Consider the following 9,614-nt stretch of genomic DNA (forward strand, 5'->3'; position numbering starts at 1 on the left):
TCCATCACCACCTGTCATCCCCATCCATAAAGTTATGACGATGAAGGTCTTCTACAATGAGGGAGATGAAGTCACTTCAATTCATTCCTTTGCCCCAGTGACATAGTTCACAACCCTAATTCATGAGATTCGTCGTGTGCACAATGCCATGGTGATGACGACGTTGTAATTGAACGAATTTGATTATGAGATACAGATGCAAGATGCTGTGATGACTGTCATTTACTTTATTTGTTTTCTTATCATTTGTCTTTTTGTTTATTATTATTTGCTTGATTCTCATTTATTATTAGTTATATGTCAATTCATTATTATTTACTATTTACCTGTTTGTTTATTATTTAAATATACCTATGCATTTATTTATTTATTATCATTTATATTATTATATTTTTTGTTTATTTATTTATCATTATTATGATATTAGGATGGTTTGGACACATGGAAAGAATGAGTGAAGAAAGACTAGTAAAAGAGGTATGGAAGGCAGATGTGGAGGGAGTGAACATGAGGGGACGTCATAGGATGAGGTGGATGGATGGGGTGAAGGGGGCTTTGGGGAAGAGGGGAATGTCTGTTGAGGAAGGACGGGAGAGGACAGAAGACAGGGGTGAATGGAGAATGGTTGTATATGGATGATGTTGTAATTGCATGAGGTGGAATGGGCGGGGGATGGGGGGTGAGGTAGTATGTGTGAGCAAAATTTGACGCAGCCCGAAGGGATTTCTCCCTGTTCTCTCCTTTTATGCAATGGGGGGGACGGAGAGGGGGGGTCGCCGATTTAATGAAGCAGCCTTGCTGTGGATGCGCTGTGTCTTGCGACACTGCTTCTGACCCAGGGCAGTGGACAAGGTGCAGGGATGACCCGTCATCCAGGAGGTGCTCAGATAAGAGGGAGGGTGGAGGGGTGTGGAGTGTATTCAGGGATGGAATGGGTGGAAATGATTTTATGCCTTTCCCTTTTTGGCTACCTCCCTTGTAAGGGGAAAAAAGCCTTGGTATATGTATGTATGATTTTTCTGCATCTGACCTAGTTATGGACCAAAAGGTCTCCTGTTGGCATGCTCCGCCTTTGTAATGTACTGATGATAACAAATACAGTGTTTCGGAAGAAAGTCAAGCATAAGTACACATGGGAGAGGGTGGTGGATGGAAGGGGGGTAGATAGACCGTTGATGGATTATGTAGTGGTAAATAGGACTATGATAGGAAGAGTTAAGGATGTACATGTGCTAAGGGGAGAGGGTGGGGGAATATCAGATCATTTTTTGGTGGAAGGTAAGTTGAGAGTGGAGGATAGATGGAGAAAAAGGAAAGGGACAAAAGGTAGGGAGGTGCTTAGAGTGAACTCTTTAAATGAAAAGGAAAAGGAGAAGGAGTACAAGAAGCTGAAGGAGGAGTGGGAGGGAGTGAAGGATAGAGTAGAGGTAGGTGTGAAGGAGGAATGTTGATGGTTCAAGGAGGGAGTCACAAAGTGTTTAAGGATGATGTGTGGAACAAGAAGGACAGGAGGAAATAGAATGAAGGGTAGTGAATGGTGGGATGAGGAAAAAAAGAAAGTTGTAGAAGAGAAGAAGCGAGCTTTCACAGATTGGTTACAAAATAGGATGAGGGAGTCATATGAGAGGTACAAAGAAAAGAAAAGAGAAGTAAAGAAAAAGGTAAAGGAGGCAAAGAGGAGAGCAGATGTGAAGTGGGGCAAGAGTATGATAGAAAATTTTGAAAGTATTAAAAAGATGTTTTGGAAAGAAATTAAGAGAGGAAGAGTAGGCAAATCAAGTAGAGAAGAAAAGGTAAAAGGTGCAGATGGAGAGATGATAATGGAAGAGAAGGCAGTAAGGGGAAGATGGGCAGAATATTTTAGGGAGTTGCTAAATGTGAAGGAGGATAGGGAGGGATAGTTAGTTGCAATGGGAAATGCTAAGAAAATGACCATGATGAGTGAGGAAAATGGAGGAAAGATGAAGTGAAGGCAGTTGTTAAGATGATGAAAGCAGGTAAGGCACCTGGTCTGGATGGATACCATGCAGAATGTCTAAAAAAAGGAGGTACAGTGATGGTGGACTGGCTGGTGAGGTTATTTAATGTTTGCTGGAGAGAGAGTAGAGTGCCGGAGGACTGGAGGAGTGCTTGTATAGTTCCATTTTACAAGGGAAAAGGGGACAAGTGTGAATGTAGTAGTTTCAGAGGGATTAGCTTGTTAAGTGTAGTTGGGAAGGCTTATGGGAGGATCTTGATTGAGAGGATTAGGAGAGGAACAGAGGGAGTAATTGGTGAGGAACAGTGTGGATTTAGGTTGGGTAGAGGTTGTGTAGATCAGATCTTTGTGGTAAGACAAATATGTGAGAAAGCTATAGGAAAGGGAAGAATGTTTTTTGGGCTTTTATGGATCTGGAAAAGGCTTAAGATAGGGTAGACAGAAAGGCACTGTGGGAGGTTATGCAGATATATGGGATAGGAGGAAAGCTTCTAGGAGCTGTCAAGAGTTTTTATGAGAGTAGTAGAGCTTGTGTCAGGATTAGAAATGGAGAGAGTGAGTGGTTCGAGGTAAAGGTGGGACTTCGTCAAGTATGCGTTATGTCACCCTGGCTGTTCAACTTATACATGGATGGGGTAGTGCGAGAGGTAAATGCAAGGGTAGTGGGTCAGGGATTGGAGATGGTTAAAGAAAATTGAGAAAAGTGGGAGGTGAGCCAGCTGTTGTTTGTGGACGACACTGCGCTTGTGGCAGGATCGGAGGAGGGATTGAGGAAGTTGGTGGCAGAGTTTTGGAGAGTATGTGATAGAAGAAAGCTAAAGATAAATGTGGGTAAAAGTAAGGTGATGAGATGTACAAGGGGTGAAAGTGGCAGTAGACTGGAAGTGAGCATTAAGGGAGAGCGACTGGAAGAAGTGGATAGTTTTAGATACTTGAGTGCAAATGTGGCAGGAAAAGGTGGATTGAAGGTGGAGGTAGAATGTAGATTGAGAGAAGCGAGTAAATGCCTTGGTGGATTAAAGAGTGTAATGAGGAATAGACATTTGGGAATGGATGCTAAGAGGAGACTGTATGAAGGAGTGATTGTGCCAACAGCACTGTATGGGGCAGAAACATGGAACATAAGAGAGGAAGAGAGAAGGAGTTTGAATGTGTTTGAGATGAGGTGTCTGAGAAGTATGATGGGGGTTACTAGGCTAGATAGAGTGAGAAATGAGGAGGTGAGGAGGAGAACAAGGGTGGAAAGGGAGTTGGGAGATAGGGTTGATGGAAGAGTATTAGGATGGTTTGGACACATGGAAAGAATGAGTGAAGAAAGACTAATAAAAGAGGTATGGAAGGCAGATGTGGAGGGAGTGAACATGAGGTGACGCCCTAGGATGAGGTGGATGGATGGGGTGAAGGGGGCTTTGGGGAAGAGGGGAATGTCTGTTGAGGAAGGACGGGAGAGGACAGAAGATAGGGGTGAACGGAGAATGGTTGTGTATGGATGATATTGTGATGCATGAGGTGGAATGGGTGGGGGGATGGGGGGTGAGGTAGTATATGTGAGCAAAATTTGACGCAACCCTAAGGGATTTCTCCCTGTCTTCTCCTTTTTGCATGGGGGGACGGAGAGGGGGGGGTTGCCGATTTAATGAAGCGGCCTTGCTGTGGATGTGCTGTGTCTTGTGACACTGCTTCTGACCCAGGGCAGTGGACAAGGTGCAGGGATGACCCGTCATCCAGGAGGTGCTAAGATAAGAGGGAGGGTGGAGGGGTGTGGAGTGTATTCAGGGATGGAATGGGTGGGAATGATTTTATGCCTTTTTCTTTTTTGCTACCTCCCTTGTAAGGGAGAAAAAGCCTTGGTATATGTATGTATGTATGTACTTATGTTTGTGTATGATGTGGGTGTTCTGACCCAGCCATCCCCATGATAAGGGGGAACAGGCCTTTGTTTTATTCATACACATATGAATTTGCAAAAGCTCATTTGATTAGTCAACATGTAAAATGAAAATATTTTTTTCCCATACAGACGGCAGCTTACTGCGAGGAGGAAGAGGGGGTACAGGAGTCCAAACCATGCCTGGTGAGAGATGAGGGACGATCCAAATTGCTCCAGCCACCAGAATTTCTGTTGGACCCTCTGCTGGATCCTCCTGCTCACCACTACAGGTTGTGTCAGGTAAGCATGTAGACCACCTTATTATTTTGCGCATTTTCTCTCCCAGTCATCTGTTCCCCTTGGAATGAGGTGACTAGGCTCAGAAGGAAATCTTCTCCCCCTTCACTCCCATTATATGTTACTCTTTTACTCTGTGCTGAAATCATGCAAACATTGCACTTTAACATCATCATGGTTAATTTTTTTCTACCCTACTCAAGCAGTTCAAATTTTGTTTAATAGAATTGTTTTGGTAGATATTCCATGTTCATCCAAAACCACCCTTTACTCCATCCATCCATCTCAGTTTTGGTCCTCCTCTTAAGCTCACTCCATACACTTGCTTTCCATAGTCTTTGTTCATCTTTCCCTGTTCATTCTTTCCATATGCCCAAACCACTCGGTTTGATGGCTCCTTTCCCAGCCATTATGTGTCTTACCTCCACATTTCTCATTCATGTAACACTTATCATATTTCACAAACACTTTATCTCAAAAACTTGTAGTAATCATGGAGTTGAATCATACTCTAGGATTTTTATTTAGTCAGCATAAGTAATAGGCTGAACAGAATTAAATGGAGATCCAGCTAATGCCATAACATATCAAAAGAAAATGGAGCATGGTTGTTTTGTGTGTAAAGTACAGCAGTAGCTAAGCTCAAGTGTATAACTCAGTTGTAATAATACTTATTTTGCAGGGTGATGAAGGGCATCTTAGTGATGTCATGCCCGATGTTGCTCTTGCTTCGTCATCACTCTCCGCCCTACACCTGGGTAGTGGAGGCAGTGGGCTAGACACACCTCCTCTGGAGAGCTTAGAGGGACTAGACCGTGAAACCCTGGCACATTCGAGCAGAGGAGACTTGCCCCCCATGACCCTTGACCTTGGGGATGGCACTCATCACCATCACCGTCACCACCATCACCATTACCAGCAACACCAGCAACATCACATCATGTCCTCACGCAGAAGAAGAGGTGCCACACTGCATCACTCGGCTCCAGCCTCAGACCAGCACAGCTATGGACCTGGTCCGCCCCGGTCCCCCCACCCTTCTTTACGCCCTGCCACTCTTTCACACCACCACACTACCACGACTCCCCTCTTCCTCTGACATCAGCCCCACCACTCCTCTTTCCACACCAGCAGGCGCAGTCGTCAGTACCAGTACCTCCACTATAGGCAGAGTAGTCCTCCAAGGTCACTCACTCCCCTTTTTTGAAAGGGATTGTGTGCAATAAAGAGCATTAAAGCTTGGCCCAGGTAGAGTGCAGGGAGAACTGTTCACCTGCACAAAAGTAAGTCATTGAAAGTAATATCAATGATGTACTGTTAGTCAAATGGCCTTAATATGAAAGTTATGGGAAAAAGTTTTCTTTCCCGCAATTAAGAAGAGGTTGCTAACCTTTGTTAGATTGCTAGATGCAGTGACGTGATTAAATTTATTGGTAATATTGGTATACATGAATGCATACTGGCCAATATTTCATGATCTGTGTCTTGGCTGTATCAGCCCTGTAAGAATGGTGGTACACATTATGAACTTTGTTCATGCCAAGATGAGGTTATTTTATACAATTTAGGAGTGGACTCCATCACAGAGGAAGTCTCGACTCGTTTAGAACACTTTTAGGATGGAATTTGCTTTTCCGGATCAAAAATCTTATTCTTTATCCAAAGACAACTAGTAAAGAGTGTCAGAGAGTCGAGGAAATTCAGAACCAAAGAAGTTGAAAACGTCATTGCATTTAACAAAGTGACAAGTGAGGTTATCAATTATTCCTTTAAAGTGATGGAAAGGGAACCCCTCTTTCCCATAACTTTTATTTTCTGACCTAGACTGTTAAAGCCAAAATTGTCAGTTTTCCCAGTTTTTGTCTTGAGGACAAATGTGATAGTAGTTACAGTAGGAAACTGCCATTACTAAAGAAAGGGTTTCAAGCACTTTTACAATGAACTTGGACTGGTGCAGATTACAAGGTCAAGAAATGCTGGTGTGGATGAGGGTGTGGTTTGTCTCAGGGTCGGGAGCCAAAGTAAGGTCCTCTTTTGTGCGGCTCCCTCCCGGTGTACCTTTCAGGCACAAGGGCCGTACATGCTGCCAGTCAGTCTGTGGGTCATGAATAATTTTGCTACAGGAGGAGGGAAGAACTCATTCATTTTCTTGTGTTGTTTTCTGTTTCGTTGCACAAATATAATGGAGCATGATGTGAAAGGTCATACATTTTTGGGGATTGTTTTTCTCCTCATCATACACTTGTTTTATTTCATCTTTTTTTTTTTCTATTTAGAGTTTATTTATTACTGAACAGTGTGAAAATATTGTAAATTATCCCAGATATTCTAATTCAGGTATATATTCGACTGCTTTTAAAGTAAACTGTTTGTATGTGTTGAATGTCATAAGTTTATATTTTTACTTGACTTTTTGTCCTAGGATCTCCGTAAGAAGAAGTGTATTTATGCTCGTTTCCAAAATTGCTGTGGGGAGTGTTGTGAGGGGATTGGTGGCCGCGGAGGCCAGGATTTGGGGCCAGGGTTCATGCCAGAGAACCCTTTGGTTGAAACCTTGACAAGAGTGCACTAATACCTTTGGGCACATAAGTCCCACTTTCTGTATGTCAATGAAAAGTATATTTTTAGAGCCATTGAGAAATTGGGAATGAAGTGTGCAGTGTCTGTATTTTACATTTTTTTAAAAGTTGAATACTCTAAGGTCTTTTATAGTGTATATATTCATGTGTGGTGAAAAGGGCCCAACTGGGCTTGTACACTAAATCCATATCATAGTTGGCTACTAACTGAAAGTGTTGTGTATTGAGAGATCTGTGTGTTTTGCTGTAATCTCTGGGTGAGAAAAGATGAAGAGGATCATACATAGAAAAGTAAGTCTTCGGCCTAGGCCTGGCATATGGAGGCTAGTGCACGTATGTAGGGGGCCCCTGGACTTTGGAAACTCTGCTCCCTCTCCCCCCCCCCACCAGAGTACAATCTCCTGCCAGGGGAGGTGGAGAACTTCACTGCCTCACCTCTGGATTTTGGCGATGATCAGTGGCTCTCTGTGGAAGAATTGTTTTATTTTATATTTTTTTATTTAATTTTTTTCCCTCTAAAAGGAGTGCTTTCTTTTGTGAATTTCATTTTTCATATTTTTTCCATCTCTATCTCCCTCTCCATGTCCCTTGTGGCAAGTAGACAAACATGGCAGTACCTGGCATAAACAGCAAAATACATTAATGAAGAGACAGGTGTCAGCAGCACAAAGGAATTTGGTACCCATACATGTGTAGTAGCAGCTGTAAGTGAGAACAGCTGTTTGGGGACATAAGAAGCTGTAGGGGACAAGCAGCATGGGAGGACCGACGCCTACCAAGTGCCTATATCGAGGACCAATGGGGAGCAGCCCATTACCATGGGGCCATCCCTACCTGGGCACCACCTCCTGCCACTGCCGTGTGGGGACTGGACCAAGCCACAGGTACAGGTGCTGCCCCTACCCCCCAGCACACCTGTAGGAGGCCAGGTGTGGTCTTCAAGGAGGAGCAATCATTGGATTCAGCTCTCTCAAGGTGTTCAGCAGATGCAAAATTTGAGTAGCCTACTATGCCTTAATGTCAGCATATGTCATGTTATTATTACCATTATTACCACCATTGCTATGATCTTAACTTAAGTCCTCACACCATGTATAAGAGTTGGCCAACTTGATTTAAAACTGTTGCTGGTCTTGGACGTCTTCCTTGACTGTTCTCATCATGCGTGGAGTTGCTAGTGGGCCCCCACTATTTGTCTTCCGTCTCAACTTTGCCCGCTCCTCCTCTCTTCTCCATTTGAACACTGTCAACCTCTTGTTTCTTGCCTGCTCTACATCAGTGCTTTCTGCAATTGCTTCATTCCTGTCTCTTTATGTTCACATAACTTCACCATTGTTTCTTTTTGTTACCTTGTGTTGCACTTTTTTCTTACTCTAATTCTGTACATTACATCATATCCCTGAATGCTTTTGCCTTTCTATACTCTTGACATAATTTTGTCAGTTTTGTGATGACTGTTGTATTTGAGGCCCTTTGTCTATGGGTTGTAAACAAAATTTTGAATATTTTTACATAATCTTCTCTGGCATTGCAATTTACCTTAGTTTTCGTCACTTGGGTTAAAATATTTTTCTGTTCTTGGATCTTGTATCTCATTTCATCATTGCATCAATAATTGCATTCCAAGTAATTGTGTTCCATGAGGTTCTTCTTTACAGTATTCTTCTCTACCCTCAACCTTGTTTGTCAGTGCATATTGCACCTAACCTCTTTCTTTGTCTGACTAGATATTTCTTTCCCACATATCACAACTACTGGTCTTATAGTGTCTATAGAGTTTCTTAATTCAGGGTATTCCATATTAAGACATAATTTGGCCCTCATATATTACTAAAGTCGATTCAGTTCATACTTCCTTGCCTTTCTTTATCCTTCTGCATGTTTATGGACCATACAAGTAGACCTGCCAACTTTTGTTCTGATTAATTTTATTTTCCCCCAATTTTTTTCTTTCTCTTTTTTCTTCTTCGTCGTCGTTGTCGTCTTCCATTGGCAACCCCCACCCCCCCACCCCTCTCCACCTCGTTGGAAGAGGCAATCAAATCATACCAATACTATTTGAGTAACCAGCTTATCATCCAATGAATTGTCATATAAAACTTATCATTGTCCATATATTCTCTGAATTTGATCATACCTATATACGATTGCATATTATTTTTGCAGGATTCATGTCATTCTCGCTGTGATTTCGCTTAATATTTATGTTTTATGCATTTCTGTCTCTCTGAAGTGATGGTGTGTAATCTTTTGATATTTCTTTTTACTGTTATTATTATTTCTTGTATTATATTTATTTCCAGTTTTCTCCTTAGGTTTTATTGCAATTTTTTTCTTGTTTATGTAATTTTGGCTTCACAAAATAAATTTTTATATTTTTACATTTCTCCTGTCATCATTTATTCAGAATCTTCTCTCATCCTTTTATTTATGTATTTTCTTTATTATAATTATTAGATGCTCCTTGTATACCTATCATACCTTAAAAATTATTTTCCATGGACAGCATGCCGAAACATATTTATTGCATTGATTTTTCTTTCATTATACAGTACACACTTCAGTAATTTTGAACTTTTTAATTTTCAATTCAGTTTGCCATCACTTTGTTTAAGCCCTTCAACAAGAGGTCGTTGCCAAAAGCTGAATAAAAGCCTTGCATTAATCAGAATAGTGTCATCGTAGTGGAGGGATCAAGTATTCCAGCATAAGATTCCCAACTTTATTTCATCCATCACCTGAACATGTTCACCATTTCCATTACTTTTGCCACATTCAGTCCTCCCAGCACTCCTTTTTTTCTCTGTACCTCATTCCATTCTTCTGCTGTACCTACGATTTATTGTCAAGTGTGTATGATTTTGTTTCATCTGAATGTAATCACTTTTTT

At 41.8% G+C, this 9,614-nt stretch overlaps 1 protein-coding gene across 5 annotated transcripts in view; it reads left to right on the top strand.

Moving 5' to 3' along the window:
- Positions 1-9,109, top strand: part of LOC143023342 (BTB/POZ domain-containing protein 7) — a 65,977-nt gene extending 56,868 nt beyond the window's left edge. For all 5 annotated transcript variants that reach the window (XM_076181875.1, XM_076181870.1, XM_076181865.1 and 2 more), the window contains 2 exons: positions 3,999-4,148; positions 4,828-9,109. In XM_076181875.1, coding sequence (XP_076037990.1) covers positions 3,999-4,148; positions 4,828-5,244 — 567 coding nt within the window. In that variant the 3' untranslated portion in view covers positions 5,245-9,109. The remainder of the gene's footprint in view (positions 1-3,998; positions 4,149-4,827) is intronic.
- Positions 9,110-9,614: the final 505 nt, after the last annotated feature.

The sequence above is a fragment of the Oratosquilla oratoria genome, chromosome 3 (genome assembly GCF_046742065.1).
Source record: "Oratosquilla oratoria isolate Oo_2021 chromosome 3, ASM4674206v1, whole genome shotgun sequence".
NCBI lineage: Eukaryota > Metazoa > Arthropoda > Malacostraca > Stomatopoda > Squillidae > Oratosquilla > Oratosquilla oratoria.